At 43.0% G+C, this 23,753-nt stretch overlaps 1 protein-coding gene across 4 annotated transcripts in view; it reads left to right on the forward strand.

Moving 5' to 3' along the window:
• The window catches only part of DCBLD2 (discoidin, CUB and LCCL domain containing 2), a 75,849-nt gene that overhangs the window by 10,136 nt on the left and 41,960 nt on the right, over positions 1–23,753 (forward strand). For 2 of the 4 annotated variants that reach the window (XM_053308722.1, XM_053308723.1), the window contains exon 2: positions 22,633–22,860. In XM_053308722.1, coding sequence (XP_053164697.1) covers positions 22,633–22,860 — 228 coding nt within the window. Of the gene's footprint in view, positions 1–14,060; positions 14,471–22,126; positions 22,378–22,632; positions 22,861–23,753 lie in introns of those variants that run through there. The other 2 variants (XM_053308725.1, XM_053308724.1) reach the window with 2 other exon arrangements.

The following is a 23,753-nucleotide window of genomic DNA, read 5'->3' on the forward strand; positions in this document are numbered from 1 at the left end:
AGGGATGGAGCCGCTCTGGGAAGAGCATCTGCATGCTTGCATGCAGAAGGTTCCAAGTTCTCTCCCTGGCATCTCCAAGATAGGCCTGAGAGAGATTCCTGCCTGACACCTTAGATAAATCACTGCCAGTCTGTGTAGTAGACAATACTGAGCTAGATGAACCAATATTCTCACTTGGTATATGGCAGCTTCCTATGTTCCTCTGTTCAAGTTTGGATCTGAGCTCTGTCATTAACCTGCTAGTAGGCTTAGGCAAGTCCCTTCTTGTTAGCCTTGGCTCCCCCCCACTATTGGGATTGCAATACTTACATTACTAGATTCTTGTAATGATAATATGATACCTGTGAGCAGTGGTCCCTCTAATTTTTTTTCATCTCTGTGTGGAATGAGTTTTGTTCATGGCGGCAGTATCAAGGCAGTGTATTCGCACCTGCATTCAGAATGGGGCATTCCTGATTCAACCTGAGCGGGATCTAAATTGAACTGAGTAGACTTCCAAAAACTTGTGAACATGCACACGTGTCCATGCCCTAGTGGGAACAGTGCCTATGAGATGTGAACACCTGAAAGCACTATAGAAATGCTAAATATTAATCCAGGGAGCCAGAAACCTTCAGAATGCCACCAGATTGTACTTCAGTGTCCCCTCTAACAGGGATTCCCAGATTTTGACTACAACTCCCATAATCCCCAAGCAAAAGCCATCACAGCTGGGGATTCTGGGAGTTGTAGTCAACAACATCTGGGAATCCCTGTTAGAGGGGACACTGTTGTACATTGTGCTGTGATGCAGTATCGGTGTCATGAAGGGAAGAGATTGCCACAAACACATGCACTACCTGACACTCTTGCCCTGTAAAATCCTTTCACTGGCCATTGAATAAAAAAACAGGTGTACTTGCTTTGCCTCTGTGATGCAGGAAACTTAGCTGATTACTAGAAACTGTTGTTGGTTACCAAACTGGAAAAGGTCCAGAAGAGGACAACCAAAATGATCAGGGACCTGGAGCACCTTCCATATGAGGCAAGGCTACAGAAGTAGGGCTTTTTGGTTTGGAAAAGAGGTGACTATGGGGAGACATGATAGAAGTGTATAAAATTATATATGGTGTGGAGAAAGTGAACAGAGAGACCTTTTTCTTAACGTAGGCAACATGTTTATATTGCTAACTGGGCAAAGATGCTTCTTTTAATAGTGGTGATTCTCTTTATTGAGCAGGCGGATAGCAACTGGCACTATCCATCCCCAGCACATAATCTCTCCAGCGGCTGTTGCTGTTTTCCTTCTTGTGTTTCTTTTTAGATTGTGAACCTTTGTGGGACAAGGTTCCACCTTTATTTATTATTTCTCTATGTAAACTGTTTTGGAACTTTTGTTGAAAAGCAGTATATAAATATTCTTCTTCGTCGACTGGAGTCCAAATATGCTCATGAACCAAACATACATTTTTAACAAATGACTCAAAATGGGATGTGTGCTCTCAGCTGTGTGAAAATCTCCCACTCCTTTGTAGAGAGTAAAATGAATATTGTAACTGGAAGTGGTACATGAGGCTGCCATAGAAAATCAGCTGAAATGCACAAGCTATTCGGTAATTCTGCATAACATCAGCTGTCTTATTTCCCCACCCCTTCCTCCCTGCTGAAGCTCTCGGAGCCCCTGAGAAACCATGGCTGAGGGAAGGAGGGCCTTCACACAAGCAGTTGTTTAACAAGCTAGGATTACAGGTGTACACAAACAGTTCAATAGTGAACCGATCTGCCGCAAACCAGGCCAGTTTGATGGTTTGATTGTGAACCAGACTGGCCTTTAGGAAAGGTGTATCAGTCCAAGATCGAACCTATTGATCACACAAATCGAACCTCATGACCATGTGGCCAGGCTGCTGGGGGCTGCAGCTTCCAGGAGTGGTACCAGACTGGTAAGCTGAGAGCACTTTCACATTTACTCACTCTCACCACCCGAACCTCTGCCTGGCACCACCTGCCCTCACTGGCCACCCTAAGCGATATCTCCTCTATTACAAGCAACTTTTAAACATACATAGCCACTGAAACTGGTGATCCGGTTTGAGCTGGTTCTGTCGGACCGACTGGCTGGCCCATTGGTTTGACCGAACCTGTTGATGGACTGGCAGGTCAGTCTGAATTTGGACTGAACTGCAATAATGATCCATACACAGCCCTAGCCAGAATGTCCTAGGTAAGGAGGAAAGTGGAGTGGCGAACGTGCAGGCTCAGCTCATGGTTCTGATTGATGCACTATGGTTTATCAATCACATAAACCAGACATTCCATGACATTCAGCCATGGCTCTTCAGGGGGCCCAGGGAGCTTCAGTAGGAAGGAAGGGGTGTAGAAGGTACCTTACAGTTCCACAACACTGTAGATGGAACATAGGAAACTGCCTTATACCATTGGTCCACCTGGCCAGTGGCGGCCTGTGGACGCGCCTCCAGGGGGGCGGCGGGAGGCAACTTTAAGAGTAAAGTAATTCAGGACTCACGTACGCCACCGCGGCACCTGGATGCTACTCGGAGCTGCAAGGTGCCACCGAGCAGCCCCTACAGCAGGGAAGCGCCTCCGCCACTCACCTGGCCTCTGGCAGGGGCTCAGCTCCATGGAAGCCAGGTGAGTGGCGGAGGCACTTCCCCACCGTGGGGCTGCTGGGTGCCATGTTGCGGCTCTGAATAGTGTTCAGGTGCCGCTGCAGCAGAGGTGGGTACCAAATTACTTAACTCTTAAAGCTGCCTCCTGCCACCCTGCCCCCCCCCCCGGAGGCGCGTTCATGGGCTGCTGCTGCACCTGGCTCAGCACTGTCAGGTGCTCTCCAAGGTTTTAGGCAGGAGTCTTTCCCAACACTGCCTAGAGATGCCAGAGACTGAACCTGGGAGCTTCTGCATGCAAAACAGCTGCATGCTGAGCTACATCCCCATGCAATCCACAAGAAGGAAAGCATTATTGCCAATCACATTTTAGAAATTGTGAGGTTTAATGCACTGATTGACATGTGCAGCCTACTGCCTCTAGAAGACTCTGCTGTGTGGCTCCTGCAGACTTCAAAGGAAGCTCCAGAACTGCCCTGAGGTAGCAATTGTGGAAGCAGCATTTCTGCAGGTTTCCCTGTTGCCCCAAATAGGAGAACCTGCAGAAATGCAGCTTCTGAAATCACTGCCTCAAGGCAGTGTTTGAACTTCCTTTGAAATCTGCAAGAGCCCCACAGTGGTGTCCTGCGGAGACACTAAGCTGTGTATTATGTCAGCCCCTAGGCAACTTATATGATTTACAAACCATAGAGTTTTGATTGGGAGCATCAACCAACCTGCATATTCTTCCTTCCTTCCTCCCTTATAAACTTATAAGGTAACTTATAAACCAGCATTTGAAACCAGCTTCATGACTATGGTTTTGTGTCATGGCTTGTGTCATGGCTTGTAACTAGAGTTAAACATGGTTAGTGGTATAGCGGTTAGATTGGACTAGGAGCAGAGAGACTGGAGTTCAATGGTTTAAAGACATACTAGCTGTAAAAAAACCCCACATGTTTTTGTGTTCAAATCAAGCCACATGGTTCCTGTGATGTAACTAGAAGCCACATGTTTGCTGATGTCACTGGAAACTGTCAGAGGTAGGCCTACACCACTGGAAATGGTCAAAACCTGGCCTATGCCCTCACCCCAGTTCTTTCCCTCCACCCCACCCCAGAATGTATCTGGGCATGCCCTGAAGATGGGCGTGTGACACCTATACAAACATGCCCCACCATGTGGACCAGTAGGAACAAGTTTTAGAGCCCAGAAAGGCATGACTATGCAGGTGTGATAATGGATTGTCAGCCATTTTGTGTAACTTTATTGGCTGAAATGGGGTCAAGTGTCTCCTCTAAGTATAGGCCCTGTGGGAGAGTGCTTAAAGGAGGCCATTTTACAGTTCTGCAGAAACCATGGAAGATGCTACGACTCTGCTGCAGCCCATTGGCCTAACTTTGCCATTGGCACCCTTGAACATTTAGCCTGGGAAAATCAAGGCTGTGTATATGACACTGAAGAGCCTATCCTACCCTCCAGCAGGCCTGAAAACTCACCAGATGGCTGCTTATACCACGGGCCAGGTTCCGGATCCAGAAACAACCTTCCCAGAGAACCAGAATGATTGTAGGTCCTGTAAAACCAATCCTAATTCTGCTATGGAAGCTGAAGCCGGAGAGCCTCCAGGTACTGTCCCCCAAAACAGAAGAATGAATTCATCAGATTTTAAAACAAACTCCTGCGAAACTAAAACTGCATAGGTAAAAATGGGTGAAGAAGACGTCTCATCATTATTGGTGTGATAACTACTGGACTCGGACTTTTCTGATGAGTATGGCTGCTGTTCTTTTTTGTCAAGCAGGTTCCAGGATTTTCAGTGCAACAAGAAGCGCTGCAGATCTAGTGAAGAGTGGTCATCATGTGATTGCCTAATGCCAACTTCAGGCAGCCTGAGATCCTCTTACTTCAGGGATGTATGCTTTACTTCATCATCTGAAAGTAAGGAGGAGGAGGAAGCCATGGATGGCAGCATGCTTACAAAACCTGAACAGCAAACTCCAGTTGAGGAGTAGGACAAGCTGGTAAGCCTGATGTGTTTAAAAGAAAAAAATTTTAACCATGCAGTATTAAAACATTGCCCTCTTTTGTGCAGGTCTGCACCTTTGAGAACACACATCTCAGGGATGTCAATGTATCCTGCATCTCATTTGTATGCACTGATGATGACCAATAAAATAATTTTGTTTTAAATATGTGTGTTCATACTTGTGTTAAACAGCACCATGGCAGAGCATGAGAAAATCCTTTACAAAAAAAACACACACCATTTTTTTCTCAATTTTATTGAAACATAAAGCAAAAGAAAAGAAAAAAACTGTCATGATATTTCTTTAAGCAAGTACTAGAAAGAAAACATTCTGCATATATTAACAGTTCTAAGAAAATTCGGCAGCAATGATCAACATTTGAATCCTAAAGAGAATATATTACACCCTTTGGAAAGTGTGGAGCTTTGGGAGCTTTAAATCTGCTGTTTCAAGAGGCCAGGCAGCAGAGGCAAGTTGAGGCCTTGATTTCAGAACAGGACACTTGCACTCTGAACAAACTTGTGAGGATTCATTTTAAAAGAAACAAGACTGTTTCAGAGGTGGATGCACAATGGCAGACAGACTTAGTGGACATGCTGCAGTTTTCTAAATACAACAAAGGGTACAAGTACATTTCTGACAGTGTATATTCTATCTAAATACACTTGGGGTGTGCACTTAAAATACACTTAGGTGTACACTAAAGTGCACTTAGGTTTTTTGGGTGAAAACGCCTTCACCTTTTCTGCAGGAGCTGAACTAGCCCATATATTAAGACTTCTTCCTGACACACCCACCAAAGTGTTGCCTGTCCCTGCAAATATAATTGGCAGGTTCAACACTCTGCTTGTTATACGAACATTGTAGAGCATCAGGTAGTAGATGTAGAGCAAGAGGCAGTCTGCTATGTCTGCCTCTTGCGATGTATTCCAGTTCAAGGGCAAAACAGTGAGCGTGTTAGCATTGTTTATGACAAGGCGCACTATATTCCTGTGAGCGAGCGCTACATTGATATCATCACTGTGGAGATAAAGATGGTGCCATTCTGTTTTGGCAAGGTGATTGTGAAGCTACACTTTCGTTCCCAGAGAGGTCTGCAGCTTTAAAAAAATGTTAATTCTGAAAAGTTCTGGTGGTCAAGCTATTACAAGAACTATTATAGGGCCCAGGCAGTAATTGCCCTTCCTGGCTATACAGGTGCCCCGGTCATATATGGGGCAGGAATAGGTGCCATATTCTGGAGCCTTTTCCAGAAAGCAATCCCTCTTCTGAAACGGGGATTGGAGATACTTAAGCCATTAATTAAAACAGCAGCTCAGGGAATTGCTAAAGACATCGTCGGACATGTCTCTCGAGCTGAATAAGATGGACCAGGCCTCTTCCTCACAAGGAGATCAGGTCTGATGTATATCAAAAGAAAATGAAAAGCATCACATGTGCAACTATCGGGTCCTCCATGCCCTCTTAAAAGAACAGTTGTGAGCCAGCAGAAGACTCAGAATCACCAGAGGAGGCCTAAGAGGAAGAGAAAGCACTCTGCTTGTGATCTCTTTTAAGTTACAATGGCTTTAATACACTGCAACTCCAAAGATTGCTCTAAATCTGAACTAGAACTGTTCCAGATTGCCCCTACACAGACCAGCATTGAGGGAAGCGTATATGTTGAAATACCACCCCAGACCGCTCTGACAGGCACTGCCCCCTTAGATTTCTGCATTGCTGGGACTGGCGAGTTTTAGCTAGATTTGAATAACACCCTTTTATATCTATGCTCTAAAATTGTAAATGAGGATGGAACCAACCTTGCACAGGATGCCGAAGTGAGTCTGGTGAATTACCCTATTGTGGTCATGTTTAGTCAGGTGGATGTGACCCTGGGAGACAAATTTGTCAGCCAGAGCAGCAGCACCTACCCCTACAGGGCATTCCTTGAAGTCATGATGAATTACAGTGAGAGTACCCTAGCTACCCAATTCTTGGCAGACTTATTTTATAAAGATACTGCAGGGCAGCATGAAGTAACTGCCCCGGATGGCAATAATTTTGGCATTAATGTCAGAGCCACCTTTTGGCTGAAATATAAACCAGCTGGGACTTCTTCATACTGACATGTGGTTTTCAAGAAAAACTGCTTTTAAATGGTGTAGATGTGAAAGTTAAGCTAACATGCAACAAGGATGTCTTCTGTTTGATGACTACTAGAGCTAACACCCACTACAAGTTGCAAATCTTGTCAGCCTCTGTCTTTATCAAGAAATGTTCTCTGAACCCAGCTTGTGTGGTTAGCACATGCCGAGTCTTTGTTTACAGCCATTGAGAAATACCCGGTTGACCGTGTAAGTATGAAAGTGTTTAGCATTCTGGCTGGAAGTCGTGTCAGCAATCAGGAAAATTTATATTTATGACAATCAGCAAAAACAGTCATAATCAGTTTCGAAGATGATGCATTTAATGGAGCTTTCTCTAAAAATTCCTTTAATTTCAAGCATTAAGACATTAACTTTGCCTGCCTCTATATGCCCAGTACCCTGGTACCTATGAAACCTTACTAGCATGACTTTCAATCTCGTAATTTTGTCCATGAGTATATGGGACTGGTGCAAGCCACAGGCAAGCACCTGGAAATCAGAGCTCTGCTCATTAATAGGGAAGAATATGCTGCTTGTGTTTGATCTGACTCTGGACCAAGAATGAGGGATCCACTATTCCCTGATTAAAACAGGGAACCTGAAAGTTGAAATATGTTTTGCAAGGCTCCTGCAAGTAACCATCAATCTGATTGTGTATGCTGTATTCAACAACCTCATTGAAATAAACCATAGGAGGACTGTTTCTGTTTGACTATATGTGACATGGATACTGTCTGCACCCGAAAGACTGCTTGACACACACACACACACAAAAAATGGTAGCAACACTCAACATCAGAATAGTCCCTGTCTGAATTGTGGCAACAGTAGTCATCACTCCAGCAATTGGAATGTATTTTTGGTGTCCTCATTATTATAACTATACTTATTTTCTTGTGTACTCCAGTCCTATTGCAGGTACTCCTGCTATTTGAGATGGCATCTTAGCGTAATGGTACAATCGATAACTTTTTTTTAAACCTTTAATCTGAGGTATTAGGCTAGGCAAGTAAGTTTTAAATGAATTGGACCAACAGAGGAGCAATTGTGCATTTTTCTAAGTTCTTGTCACTTTGAAATGGTCCAAAAAGGCATTCTCCTCAAAAAATGCCTCACTCAGATTTTGGTAGACTTTGGACATGTTCCTTGGGATACCTTTCAGAGTACAGAATCCGCTCCCGCCCCCCAAATTCAGTTTTGTTGTAATTTGACGTTTAACTATAAAATTAAACTTGTTTTATGGTTTTTACTGTTTAACTGATTTTAAGGTTTTAAATGTTATTTTTTATGGAGTTTTATTGTATTTTAACTTTTATAAACTGCCTTCGGTTGCCTTATGAAAGTCAGTATAAACACTGAACAATAAATAAAATAACTAGCCTACGCCTTAGATTACTTTGATTGTGTGGATGACTTCCTGAGTCATCCACACTTAGGTTCATAACACCTCACCCACAAAAAGGGCCAAAAGAGCAAGGCGAGCAGAAATAAAAGAAGAAAAGGACAGTACCTTATTCTCCAGGTCCCCAGCTCCCCAGCAATGCCCTGCCCATAAAAGGTTGAATATTCACAGCTAATAATAATACAGAGCCACAAAATGGCTCTCTGCTGGAAAAGGGCAACCAGAAATGACTTCAGAAGTCATTTCGGAGTCATTTTCAGCCACTCAAAACCACAAATAAGTGCATTTCACCTATTTTTCTGCCAGTAGATGAAGAACATAAGAACAGTCCTGCTGGATCAGGCCCAAGGCCCATCTAGTCCAGCATCCTGTTTCACACAGCGGCCCGCCAGATGCCTCTGGAAGCCTACAGGCAGGAGTTGAGGGCATGCCCTCTCTCCTGTTGTTACTCCCCTGCTACTGGTACTCAGAGGCATCTTGCCTTTGAGGCTGGAGGTGGCCTATAGCCCTCCAACTAGTAGCCGATGATAGACCTCTCCTCCATGAAGTTATCCAAACCCGTCTTAAAACCATCCAGGTTGTTGACTGTCACCACATCTTGTGGCAGAGAATTCTACAAGTTGATTACACGTTGTGTGAAAAAGTACTTCGTTTGTTGGTCCTAAATTACCTGGCAGTCAATTTCATGGGATGACCCCTGGTTCTGGTGTTATGTGAGAGGGAGAAGAATTTCTCTCTGTCCACTTTCTCCACACCATGCATGATTTTATAGACCTCTATCATGTCTCGCGCAGTCGTCTTTTTTCTATAGTAAATAGCCCCAGGTGTTGTAGGCTTGCCTCATAAGACAGGTGCTCTAGGCCCCTGATCATCTTGGTTGCCGTCTTCTGCACCTTTTCCAGTTCTACAATGTCCTTCTTTAGATGTGGGGACCAGAATTGTATGTAGTATTCCAGGTGTGGCCGCACCATAATCTTTTATAAGGGCATTATAATATTAGCGGTTTTATTTTCAATCCCCTTCCTAATGATCCCTAGCAGGGAATTTGCCATTTTGACAGCTGCCGCACATTGAGTCGACAGTTTCAACAATCTATCCACCGCGACCCTAAGATCTCTCTCCTGGTCAGTCACTGACAGCTCAGATCCCATCAGCATATACTTAAAGTTGGGGGATTTTGTCCCAATGTGCATCACTTTACACTTGCCAACACTGAACCGCATTTGCCACTTTGTCGCCCACTCCCTCAGTTTGGAGAGATCCTTTTGGAGCTCCTCACAGTCCGTTTTGGATTTCACTACCCAGAAGAGTTTGGTATCATCTGGAAATCTGGCCACCTCTCTGCTCACCCCTACTTCTATATCATTTATGAATAAATTAAAAAGCACCGGTCCCAGTACAGATCCCTAGGGGACCCCAATTCTTTCTTCTCTCCATTGTGAAAATTTTCCATTTATACCTACCCTCTGTTTCCTGTCTTTCAACCAGTTAGCAATCCACACATGTACTTCTCCCCTTATCCCATGACTGCTAAGTTTCCTCAGGAGTCTTTGATAAGGAACTTTGTCAAAAGCTTTTTGGAAGTCCAGGTCAACTGGATCACCTTGATCCACACACGTTGACATTCTCAAAGAACTCCAATGAGTGTGTGAGGCAAGATTTACCTTTGCAGAAACCATGCTGGTTCTTTCCCAGCAGGGCCTGTTCTTCTATGTGCTTTACAATTTTAACCTTGAGGATGCTTTCCATCAATTTGCCTGGAATGAACGTTAAGCTAAACGGCCTGTAATTTCCCAGATCGCCCCTGGATCCCTTTTTGAAAATCGGTGTTACATTGGCTACTTTCCAGTCCTCCAGTACAGAGCCGGATTGCAGGGATAAATTATATATTTTAGCAAAGAGGTTGGCAATTTCACATTTGAGTTCTTTGAGGACTCTTGGATGGATGCCATCTGACTCTGGCGATTTGCTAGTTTTCAGTTTTTCCAGACAATCTAGAACATCATCTCTTGTCACTTCTATCTGATGCAGTTCTTTAGCCTCCATCCCCTAAAAGCCTGTTTCAGGAACAGGTATATGCTCAGTATCCTCTGCCGTGAAGACAGATGCAAAGGACTCATTTAGCTTCTCTGCAACCTCCATATCCTCCTTAATTATCCCTTTCACTCCCTCATTGTCTAATGGTCCAACTGCCTCCCTGGTAGGTTTCCTGTATCTGATGTATTTAAAGTAGTTTTTGTTATTCCCCTTGATACTTTTAACTAAATGTTCCTCAGACTCCCTTTTTGCCTCCGTTATTGTCACCTTGCATTTCTTTTGCCAGAGTTTGTGTTCCTTTCTGTATGGTGTTCCCGCTATTGAGTTTGGACTTGAGGATTTTTCTAATTCTCCTGATGTATTCACTTCCAATTTTTAAGAGCATCTTCTTCACTGTCCTTGATATATTCTTCAAGGCCTCTTTTCTCCTCCTCTACTGTTTGATGGACTTGCAGCATTCCTCTTCCACCTGAGCTGCAAGGGAGGTATAGCCTATCTACATCACTGCAGGGGTGCAGAGCATGATTGATAGTCATTATTTTCCTGGTCTTACAATCTAGCGTCTCTAGCTCTGCCTGGGTCCAGTCTATTATTCCTGCAGTGTATCTGATAACAGGTATAGCCCAGGTGTTTATGGCGTGTATGGTGTTCCTGCCATTGAGTTTGGACTTGAGGATTTTTCTAATTCTCCTGATGTATTCACTTCCAATTTTTCTTTTAACTTCAGTGTGTGCGATGTTATCAGCCTGGAGAATGCCCAAGTATTTGTAATGTTCTTTTTCTTTTTCTGCCAGGTTTTTGATCTTGCTTCCATCGGGCAGTTCTATTCCTTCTGTTTTTGTTATTTTTTCTCTTTTCATTATTAATGCAGCACACTTGTCTAGTTCATACTCCATTGCTATATTGCTACTGAATATACGGACAGTGTTTAGCAGTGATTCAATTTCTGACTGGGACTTTCCATACAACTTCAGATCGTCCATGTTAAGCAGATGGTTGATTTATTTATTTATCTATCAGCTTTGTGCACCCCACCAAACTTTTGTCTCTGGGCTTACAATCTAGTGTCTCTAGCTCTGCCTGGGTCCAGTCTATTATTCCTGCAGTGTATCTGATAACAGGTATAGCCCAGGTGTTTATGGCATGTATGAACTGAACTGAAGCGGTGAGCCAGACGACTAGAGCACAAGTGGAGGAAGACTCGGTGCAAGTCTGATCAGGTGCAACACAGAGCACAGAGTCTATTCTCTGGCAGTGCAGGTGGCAAAGAGGCGGTTCTTTTCCGCCCTCATTGCTTCTGCAAATTCATGTCCAGCTGTGTTGTCTAGGGTTGTGAGGGTGCTAGTATGTACTCCTCCCCCTTGAATTTAAACTTGGAACCATTGGTCACTTGCTGTGATTTTTTTAATGACTTTTTTTGCAGATAAAATATCTCATATCCGGGCCGAGCTGGATTCCACAGCTACTGTGGAGTCAACTGTGGAGGTGTCCAGCAACTCCTTTTATGGAATTAGATTAGATCATTTTCAGTTTGTGACTCCTGAGTAAGTGGACAAACTGCTTCAGAATGTGCGTCCTATAACCTGTTCTCTTGACCCTTGACCAACTTGGCTTATCTCATCTGGTAATCATATTATCAGAGAGGGTCTGGTAAATATTATAAATGCTTCTCTGAGGGAGAGCAGGTTGCCTCATCTTAAGGAAGCTATTATTAGACCTCTTTTGAAGAAATCTGCATTAGATCCCATGGAGTTAGCTAATTACAGACTGGTTTTCAATCTTCCATGGTTGGGCAAAATGAGTGAGCGGGTGGTGTCCTCTAGGCTTCAGGCAGTTTTGAATGATGCAGATTATCTAGACCCATTTCAAACTGGCTTCTGTTTGGGCTATGATGTTGAGAATGCCTTGGTCAGCCTGATGAATGATTTCCAGTTGGCTGTTGACAGAGGGCGTGTGACTCTGCTGATCCTTTTGGATCTCTCTATGGGATTTGATACCATCGACCATGGTATCCTTCTGGACCACCTGAGGTAGGTGGGATTTGGTGGTTCTGTTTTACAATGGTTCCATTCCTACCCCTCTGGTAGATTCTAGGTGGTGTTGCTTGGAAACTGTTGTTCTGCAAAGTGAGAACTAAAGTGTGGAGTTCCACAAGGCTCCATACTGTCTCCAATGCTTTTTAACATCTACATGAGACCACTGGGAGATATCATCTGGAGGTTTGGTGCAGGGTGTTAGATAACACCCAAATCTATTTCGCCATATCAGCCTCATCAGGAAATGGCATAACTTCCCTAAATGCCTGGCTGGAGGTGGTAATGGGCTAGATGAGGGATAACAAACTAAAGTTGAATCCAAATAACACTGAGGTAGTGATTGGCAGGGGTCGGGACCAGTGTTCCCTCTAAGGCGTGTGGATGTGCTCACACTATTTTTGATGTCTGCTCAGTTAACTTTAGATCTTGTTCAGGTTGAATGAGGAAGGTCCCACCCTGAATGCATGTGTGCGCATCAATTCATTGATACTGCCACCCAGAACAAATCTCATTGTGCACAAAGATGAAAAATATTAGAGAGAACACTGGTCAGGACCTGAGAGATAGTTTAGATCTGCTTGTTATGGACTAGGGGTTACACTCCACCTGAAAGATCAGGTTCATAGCTTGGGATACTCCTGGACCCAAAGCTTTCCCTGGTTTCTCAGGCTGAGGCAGTGGCCAGGAGCGCTTTTTATCAGCTTTGGCTGATACATCAGCTACATTCATTTCTGGAGGTAAATGACCTTCAAAGAGTGATACATATGCTGGTCACATCCAGGCTTGACTACTGTAATGCACTCTATGTGGGGCTGCCTTTGTATGTAGTCTGGAAATAACAATTGGTACAGAATGTGGCAGCCAGATTGATCTCTGGGACAACACGAAGGTACCATATAACACCAGTTTTAAAAGAACTGCACTGGCTGCCAATTTGTTTCCGAGTGAAATACAAAGTGCTAGTTATTACTTATAAAGCCCTTAACAACTTGAGTCCAGGGTATTTAAGAGAGCGTCTCCTTTGTCATGAACCCTGCCGCTTGTTACAAGCTTCTGGAGAGGTCCAGTTACTGTTGCCACCATTCATTTGGTGGCAAATTGAGATCAGGCTTTCTCTGTGGCTTCTTTGGGGGCTTTGGATTATGGTCCCTGCTGAAATAAGAGCATCTCCTTCTCTGTTTTCAGGAAGACCCTCAAGACTCACCTGTTCTTGCAGGCTTTTCATTAGAATTAATTTTAATAATTTGTTTTGTTTTATGCTACTGTTTTTATTGTGTTTGTTTTATGCTACTGTTTTTGTTTTGTGTACTTTAATTTGTGTTGATTTTTAAATATTGTTTTAAATTTTGTACACTGTCTAGAGGTACATATCAGGTGGTATAAAATATGGATGGATGGATAGATAAGATGGTGGATACATGAATGTTTGAGGCACATTAGGCTAACTTGTGAACTGCCTAACCAATTTGGACTAAATTTAGTTCAGTTGTAGGGATGGTGAAAGGAAAGTGGGCAGATTAGTTCTTACCAGAACTTCTTGTTTGGATGTTGAACAGGCTCTGAGGCTTTGGCCCTCTGAGGTAACTGTGTCACCCACTGGAACTTTCTCCTTTTTCTTCCAGCTTCCTACTTTCTATCTGACAATTTTCTTCTCCTTTTAATTGGCCAATTCCTTCGGCTTCCTCCTCCCAGCCCAACTTGCTTTTTACCTATGCCCTTTCCCCTGTCCTCAAATAGCTCAGCCCTCTCCAACTGCCCCAACTGTCGCTTCCAACTGCTGAATCCTGCTTGCTCTCTTCACAGCACCCTGATGTATAGCCACACCCCTTAATAACTGACTCTTCCTAGCAACAATAACATTCTTATAGCCGCTGCAGTACAACCACCAAACATCCTCGTTAACTTCTTGTTCTCCATTGCACCGCCGCCATCCCCAAGGCTCTTCACAGTTTTAGTTAGAGCATAGGTGGCCAACCTGAGGCTCTCCGGTTGTTGTTGGACTAAAACTTCCATTATCCCCACCGCAATAAATTGTTCTTAGGGATGATGGAAGTTGTAGTCCAACAACAGCTGAAAGGCATCCAGTTGGCCACTCCTGAATTGGAACTGATGTATGACAGGTTTGTGTGTCCTACACTGCCTCATGGGAAAGTATGAAACTGGTCCTCTAACCATAACTAGCATCACAATACAGGTATAACCTTCATGTGATTATGTGAGCATTTTTGGAAAGGACTGCAGTTTCAGGCAGGTAATCCTATTACATCAATGGCTTTTCTGACAGTACTACAGATTTTGAATGCAGCTTTTCAGAGTAAATTTTATTAGCATGATGTACAAGTCTTGTTTTAAAGGCTTGGTGGGGGCGGGGGGATCTCCTGTTCACATGAAGGATATCTGTGTTGATATTTCCTCATATTTGGCGGAAACAACAAAAGTTTGTGCAAGGATGTTGTAGCATGCCCCTCACCCAGCAGGGTAAAGGGTCTTTTGGATTTTGGTTGAAACAGATGCTCATACAGTTACTCAGTATAATAAATTTCCAGTTCATTAATTGTAAAGCTTATACTAGTGTGTTTATCAAGTAAAGCTAATGAATTAAACCTCAGTCTTGCCCATTGGACAATAGTGTGCACCTGAATTTACAAGTACGGCCTTTTTCATTACTCTCAGTGGCATAGAAAACAAGACATGGTGTTTATGCTAGTGCTATGGAAATGTCCAGCTCCTTGTGTTGTCTGTCTCTTTCTCTCCCTGATCTTTTCTTGCACTTGCTCTGATTTTGGATCCTTGTGAGTATGTTTTTATGGAAGACTCTACAGTCTAGTGCAGCCTAAAACAGTCATCAAAATCACTTCTCTTGGCCAATTATATTTTGCAGCATCATGGTATACTCTACAAATAACCAGAAAACATGTAACCAGTTGAGGTGATGTGTGTCTGATTGGCCTTGCCCAGCACATGATGGGGCATGCGTGTGCCCCAATCTTCTTGTGATGTACCTTCCCACAGCTGCATAATCATGTGGGTGTGGTTCGAATGAACACACCTTCCAAGCAGTGTTGTAAAATGGAACTGTGCCCTGGAAGGGGAATCAACATATGTGTGTTCACGCCCCTAGTTGTGTGGTGGGTGGGACTGATGGATGATATTGTCCAAACTGGTCCATGTCTTTTTGCATTCAGATGTTTGCATTTACCAGAATTACCTGGTTTTTTACATAGATCCTGAAAACATGCTTATGTTCAGGAGGGACATTGAAAGTTTCTAAGGAGCTGAAGCTGATCAACTTGTCTGACTGTATTCCCACCCCCCACCCCCAATTCCTTTGAGCTTCACCACATGCTTCTTTCTTAAACAGTGTTGCAAAGTCATCAGCAAAAATCCCAGACTTTATCCCAATGTTCTTCATTGTAGGGCCTGGGGGCCAGTGGTGGCCCCCATCAACCCTAAGTGCGTCTTCCAACTAATTGTTTGTTGTGCCTGTGTGAAGCTTCGGTCTAAGCTGAATGCTCTGTACCGTCCCCCTGGCACCATGCAGAGGTGACCATTCTCACTGTGTATTGCTGTGCCTTGCCCAGTGTGTATGTGTGTGCGGGGCTGTTCCTTTAAGGGAAATGGAGCCCTTGATCCCCTGCACTATCTTGGAAAGTGTGCTTGTAGTGCTGGGAAGGGTGTTTTTTGGGGTTTTTTTGCCAAAGTGGACACCAGAAAAAATAGTGAAGATCACTAGGGATGTACATGGAACCATTTGGTGCTCCATTCTAGGAGCACCGAACCAGTTCTGTACACCAGTGTTCAAGCCGGTTTGGAGGGCGGGGGTTTCTTTAAGGGGCAGGGGAGGCGCTGCCTACTTGCCAGCCCCTGCCCTGCTACTTTTCTTCCGCGGGCACGCTCATAAAAAGTGGGCATACGGGATTGCAGCATCCCTGCCTGTGCCCTGGTCAGCATTGCCACAGAAGTGGTTGATGCGTGTGCATGCATCCCTAAAGATCACTGCTTTATCCAGTAACCAGCTTTCCAGAACTGTTAGTAATTTTATATGCTTTGTTGCCCTTCAGTCATGTCTCTTACTTGTTAAAACCTTTAGCCATTTCTTAAATTGAAGTCTGCTTCAAACTGTTACTTGTGATGAATGTTTTGTTTTTGAATTACAATTAGAAAATATTTGTTTTGTATAAAGTTATGCTGGAGGCTTTGTATTAAATATAAGAGAGGCAGCAAAGGCACTGTGGTGATTGGGCGGTAGGGATTCTGTATGCAGATTGGGAGAGATAGTGTGTCTATGACAGTGATGGTCAGTTGGAATGTAACTGTTACTGGCTGGAAGATGTATTTGGTTCTAGTTCAGTGTAAAATAGAAAAGTGTCATAATTTTTTCAAATAATAAATCCTTGGTAGTGGTTTATCCTAGGTGGCGTCATTTACTGTCAGTTCCCTCATGAAGATACGGTTGTTATGCAAGACAACATAGCTATCCTGAGATGCTTAAGGGCTCAGGGTGAGGGCTGAAAGTTTCCACAAAGTGTTAGCAGCTGCTGATTATCCAGCTATAAACATCTCAAAACTTCAAAGTGAGGCATCACATATGATGGCGGTACTGGTACTGGGAAGAGCAGAAGGTTCCAAGTTCCCTTCCTGGCATCTCCAAGATAGGACAAGATATATATTTTTTTTAATAGGACAAGATTTTTTAATTGAACCAGCAAACTACCAAAGCATACAGTACGTTGCCAAAGCACAATTATATACAAAGTGGTTGTTTGTACATGATATATCTACAAAGATTTACACACAAGGATTTGGAAACCCACAAGGTTATAAGTATATGCAGGTAGTACTGTAACCCGGGGGTGGGGTTACATCTGACGTAGGGCTGAGAGAGATTTCTGCCTGCAACCTTGGAGAAGCAGCTGTCAGTCTGTGTAGACAATACTGAGCTAGATGGACCTATGGTCTGACTCGGTATATGGCAGCTTGCTATGTTCCTATGGTGGGATGTGATGTAGTTTCAGTGGCCTCTGCAGAGTCATGGCAGTGAGGCTAGCACTGAGCTTATTGGATTACGTCAGGCTTTAGGACTACCAAGTGCGGGCCTAGACGCTGGGAGACCAAGACAGGAATTGCAAGAGACTCTGATGGTGGAGGAGCCCACTGTACCTGTGGGATGTGGTCAGACAGGACCAGAGTATGTATACAGGTGCTGGAAGAAAAGTACTGGTTGAGACTTCATGAAAGGACAAGGCAGCATGGCCTGAAAGAAAAGAAGATGGAGATGGAGTTAGAGAACAGGGGAGTACAGTGCCAGTTGGAAGAAGAGCAGAAGAAACAACAGTGCAGGTTGGAAGAAGAGCGGAGGAAACATGAGAGGGGATGTTGTAGATAGAGTTGCAGCAGCCAGCAAAGATCATTCCCAAAGATTTTATTTATTTATCATTTATATACTGCCTGATATGTGCATCTTTAGACAGTATACACAGTTTAAAACACAACAAATAATATATAAAACAGAGTAAAACAGAGTAAAAACAATTAAAACAATTTCCTGGAATAAAAAGTAAAACCAATCTCGTAGGAGAAAAACAATTAAACAGTTTTAAGATATTTATTTATTTATTTATTTATTTAGTTATATTGATTTCAGTTAAAAGCCTGAGAAAACAAGAGTGTCTCTGAGGGTCTTCCTAAAAGCAAACAGAGATGGAGATGCTCTTATTTTGACAGAGAACATATTTCAAAGCCCCAGGGCAGCCACAGAGAAGGCCTGGTCCTGAGCCGCTGCCAAACGAGCCGGTGGCAACAATAACAGGCTCTCTCCAGATTATCTTACAAGGGTGACACGGTTCATGACAGAGAGGGCATTCTCTTAAGTACGCCGGACCCAAGCTGTTGAGGGCTTTATAGGTAATAACCAACACTTTGTATTTCACTCAGAAATATATTGGCAGCCCGTGCAGTTCTTTTAAATTTGATCTTATATGGTCCCTTCGGGTTGTCTTGCTGCCACATTCTGAACCATTTATTCATTCATTCATTCATTCATTCATTCATTTTCTATACCGCCCTTCTAAAAATGGCTCAGGGTAGTTTACACAGAGAAATAACAAACAAGATAGAACCCTGTCCCCAAAGGGCTTACATTCTAAAAAGAAATATAAGGTAGACACCAGCAACAGTCATTGGAGGTACTGTGCTGGGAGTGGATAGGGCCAGTTACTCTCCCCCTGCTAATCCTTATAGTTTCCGTACTACGTACAAAGACAGCTCCACTTAGAGTTCATTACAGTAGTCAAGCCTGGAAGTTACCAGCACATGCACCACTGTTTTAAGGTCATTTACCTCCAGAAATGGGTGTGACATATTAGCCAATTAAAAAGCGCTCCTGGCCACTTCCTCAATCTGAGAAACCAGAGAGAGTTTTGGATCCAGGAGCACTCACAAGCTACGTACCTGATTTCACGGGGAGTGTAACCCCATCCAGAACAGGCAGATCTAAACCATCTCTCAGGACCTGACACCACACAAGTCAGTACCTCCATCTTATTTGGATTCAACCTCAGTTTGTTATGTCTCATCCAGCCCATTACCACCTCCAGGCAGGCATTTAGGGAAGTTATGCCATTTCCTGATGAGGTTGATATGGCGAAATAGATTTGGGTGTTATCAGCATACTGATAACACTCTGCACCAAATGTCCTGGTGATCTCTCCCAGCAGTTTAATGTAGATGTTAAAGAGCACTGGAGACAGTATTGAGCCTTGTGGAGCTCCACAGTTTAGTTCTCATTTTGCAGATCAGCAGACTCCACAAGTGACAGCATCTGGAATCTACCAGAGAGGTAGGAACAGAACCTCTGTAAAACAGTGGCACTCAATCCCACCTCCCTCAGGTGACCCAGAAGGATACCATGGTTGATGGTATCAAATGCTACTGAGAGATCCAAAAGGATCAGCTGAGTCACACTCCCTCTGTCAATAGCCAATTGGAGATCATCCATCAGGCTGAGCAAGGCAGTCTCAGCCCCATAGCCCACTCAAAAGCCGGTTGAAATGGGTCTAGATAATCTGTATCATCCAAAACTGCCTGAAGCTGAGAAGCCACCACCCACTCATTCACCTTGTGCAACCATGGAAGATTGGAAATGGATCTGTAATTAACTCTGAGGGAACCAATGCAGGTTTCTTCAAATAATGTCTAATAGCAGCCTCTTAAGAAAAGGAGGCATCCTGCCCTCCTTCAGAAAAGCATTTATAATAATTACCTGACCCTCTCTGATAATATGATTACCAGATGAGATAAACCAAGTTGGCCAAGGGTCAAGAGAACAGGTTATAGGATGCACATTCTGAAGCAGTTTGTCCACTTCCTCAGGAGTCACAAACTGAAAGTGATCCAATCTAATCCTATAAGGTTGCTGGACATCTCCACAGTAGACTCTGCAATAATGGTAAAATCCAATTTTACTCCTGTAAATGACCTCTAGGTGTATTTATCCAACTTGGAAAGAGCAGCTGAGAAGTGAAGTCTACCTGAAGAAGATTGTATGAAATTTACTCCCAGCTTGGTTAAGGGGGACTGGGCAGAATAAAATACAAACATTTTTATTTCAGTAACTTTAGTGGGAGCATTTTTTTTTAAGTTGAACATCTTTTTGGTGGTATTACTGACCTTAAGAAAGGGTACAGTATGCCAAGATATTCTATAAAATTTTCAGGCCTGAGAATTTAAAATTCCTATCATGAAATTGAGATATGGAAGTGGCAGAGGCATAATCAACTGCACAAAACTGTTTTTGACAGTCATAATATGTTCTGTATCTTTTATTCTGTGAAATTAATACAGATTGAGTATAGCGGAGCAAGATGATTGATATACATTATGAAGCACGGTATTTCATTGTGATTCTTCAGTTGCATGTTCAGGAGTGCACATGCACAAACCCAAATTTATTACAGCTAGCTGGCCCCGGTGCAGCTAGTAGTTCTCCCTTGTTCTCGACCCCTCATTCTCAGCCCTCCCCCCTCCTCTTTCCTCTCCCCCCCTCCAATGTTTTTTCTCTTTGACCAGCTGCTTTTTCCAGCCAGCCACCTCTTTCTCCCCCCCCGACTGCCGCTGCTTTCTCTCCCCCCCCCCCAGCCGCCATTGCTTTTGCTTTCTCCCCTCACCCAGCCACCGCTACTTTCTCTCCCCGCCTGCCCGCTCGCTGGCCTGTCCGTTGGCCTTATGTTCCCCGCCGCTGTTGCTTTCCTCTCCACGGGTACATCTTAGAGAATTATATATAGAGAGAATTATATATAGATAGATTCTCTAGCATTGAAGGAAAGATCTAGAGGTTACACCATCCCCTTTTCCTGGGTGGCAGTAAATTACCGTGGATGCTCCAGAGTGTGGGCAAGCATCTTCTCACTCAGTTGTTTTCTGATCACAGTAGAGGTGAGAGTAGATCATTTTGAAGCACTATTTTTCCCAAAGTCTGCTTTTATTTTATTATGTATTATTTATTTATTTTTACATGTATAACTCGCTTTTCATCCGAGGAGCTCATGCTTATTTTTATCCTCACGTGAGTTTCGAGTGAAATAGTACCTTCACCTAGTGAGGCTACAAAGTAATCAGAATCTGATCAGGATGAAAGCTTAGTGAGTCCATTCTGTGGCTTAGCAGCCAGCTATGGCTTTCCAGCCAGATCCTGCAAACTTCAGGCTGAAAGCCAAAATAAGAGATTGAATACAATGATTGCTCTTTGTTCGTTTTATTTAATTACCACAATTTAATTACCACAAAGGCATTCTGAATAGGTTACAGAAATAAAAATTAGTTCAAAACTTTCCCAAAATCCTACAAACTACATCTAATTATAGGGAAGTAGATTACTATGCAAATAACAATAATAATGGTAAAGTCAAACGTTTTCTGAATGCATTCGTGATTTTAAAAAAGCTTGTGACTTCCTTCCAAAAATTCTGCAGTGTCAGGCTTAAAGGATCTCACAGGAATGGGGTTGCAGTCCAAAATATTCTGCTGGGTCCTTGCCAATCTAATCTGTTAAAGCCTAAACAGTACTTCATCTGAATTCTCTTTACTAAGCAGGAGGAGTCATAGGGGAAAATGCATTTTTTAAGCTTTGCTGGGTCCAGGCCATATAGAAGGGTTGTTACAGTCAATAAAGCTTTTTGGGAAGGGTCTGAACTCCTTAAGGAAACAGAGAGCCTCCCATTTCATAAGGATACACTTATCACTTCCTGAATTTCATCCTGTCTCCCTCTCTAGGTCCTTACCAGTCAAGAATCTCACAGGTCCAGCTGGCGCGTGGTGGTTCAAATTTTCTTATTGACTCTGTTGACATTTGAGAACAAAACAGGTTTAAAGTGATTCAAGCAAACCTAACAATGGGATATATCTGACACTCCAGGCTTGGTTATTGTCTTTACTGTGATAACCAGGCTGGACCAGATAAAGCAATTTTACCCATTAAGAGACTGGCTGCTGATAGTTCTTCTGTGTGCAGGGGGGCGGGGATTAGACTCCTAATTGGAAAAGCTTCCAACCGTGCTGCTGTTGTCACCACCACAACATAGGCTTTCCTGATGTTTCCTTGCCTTCAGTCAGGTTCAACATGTTTGTTTTTTCTTGGCCACCTGTTCTTTAAATGTCTTCGTTGCTTCATGGATCAGAACTCCTACCAGGAAGCAGGACATTATTGATGGAAGTGGTAAGTTAGGACACTGTTATTCGGCCTACTTGAATCCAGGCCAGCATGCCGCGTTGACTCCAGCGTGTGAACCAGCACTACTTGAGTTTGTTGACCTGTGTGGTTGTCATGGCAGCTGTGAAGTCAATTTGTTGTCAAGCTACCTTTGTTTCCGCCTTTATGATGATGTATGTGAAAACATTCAGTAAGGTGATGTGCTTGTCATGTACCCATTACTGCTAGCACATGATTGATCCCTGCAGTGCAGACTAGGAGCCAACCCACAAATTTAGGAACTAGGCAATGGACACTTGACAAAGTTACCATATTTAGTAATGCACATTGTGAAGGGAGTGGATAAGTGGGTTTTTCTCTATCCCTTTTACAAGTAGTATAACAGAAACAAAGCTTCCTGGGACAAATAAAGATTTTACAAAAGAGCTTTACCTCTGAATATCCTATTCTAGGTGCCACAGTTATATTATTTTGTCATCATGGTAGCTGGGATTTGTCAAGCCCTAACATAAATTAAATATTACATTAATCATAATTTGTAATTGGACCTTTGCTTCTGATCATCAATTGGTTGATACATTTTTTGTGCGATTCTCCCCCTCCCCTTTAAACTCCTGGTGGATTAAAGGATGGTTTAGCAATTCAGGACATTGAGTTTGGGCCATGAGCTACAGTGAGTGTTCAATGCTAATCTTTTTGTTTTATAGGTGATGGATGTGGACATACCATTTTAGGTCCTGAAAGTGGAACTTTTACATCTATCAACTATCCATATGCCTATCCCAACAGCACAGTCTGTGAATGGGAGATTCGAGTAAAACCTGAGCAGAGAGTTCAGCTCAAATTTGGGGATTTTGATATTGATGATTCAGATTCTTGCCATTTTAATTATGTGAGAGTTTATAATGGAATTGGACCCACAAGGACAGAGATAGGTAAGAACATTTCCCTCTCTTTGTCATTTTAAAACATCTTGGTGTTCTTGTTTTAATTCAGAATAGTTTTTAAAAAATCCTTATGTTTTATGTTGATTTGCTTTTTGTAAAATATTCTCAAATTATTTGCATGGCAATTTTTTCTCACAGCCTCTGAAGTACTTAAATTGGTCAAAGTGTTTAAATTTACTATAATCAGTAGTGGATAACATCTTGCTCTGGCTTTGTGTACACTAGGATAATTTTGCACGTTATGCAGAGACAAACTCACAGACATGTATTCTCAACAGGGAGTTGCAGCCGGTTGTAGCTCTGTGAGGAGTGTACGTATAAAGTGTGAGTGAATGTGGCAAACTGATGTGTGCAAACGTATGATTTTCAAACACAGTTACTATGAAGATGTATTTGCAAACATGGATTTCATGTTACATATATTTTAGCTTTACATATTTAGGTTTATACTTAAAATACACCTTGGATCTACACTTTAAAATGTATCACTGATTTCTTATTTGTAGTGTATTTAAATAGTCAAGAATAAAGCTCTGTAGTATAGCCAAGAATTTCAGATAAGACAGAGATTAAAGGAATATTGGTGTAACAGGTATGCCTTTTCCATTTGCTTCTGGTTCAATTCACCACTGGTATGTTTCCCAGACTATGGGAAACACCTATATCAGGCAGCAGCGATATAGGAAGATGCTAAAAGGCATCATCTCCTACTGCACGGGAGGAGGCAATGGTAAACTCCTCCTGTATTCTACCAACGGCCTTTGTGGTCACCAGGAGTCGACACTGACTCGATGGCACACTTTACCTTTTACTTTTACCTTTTCATCAGCCAAAACATCCCAGATCTCTTATATTAAGTACACACCTAGCTGAAAATGCCT

The sequence above is a fragment of the Hemicordylus capensis genome, chromosome 3 (genome assembly GCF_027244095.1).
Source record: "Hemicordylus capensis ecotype Gifberg chromosome 3, rHemCap1.1.pri, whole genome shotgun sequence".
Classification (NCBI taxonomy): Eukaryota; Metazoa; Chordata; class Lepidosauria; order Squamata; family Cordylidae; genus Hemicordylus; species Hemicordylus capensis.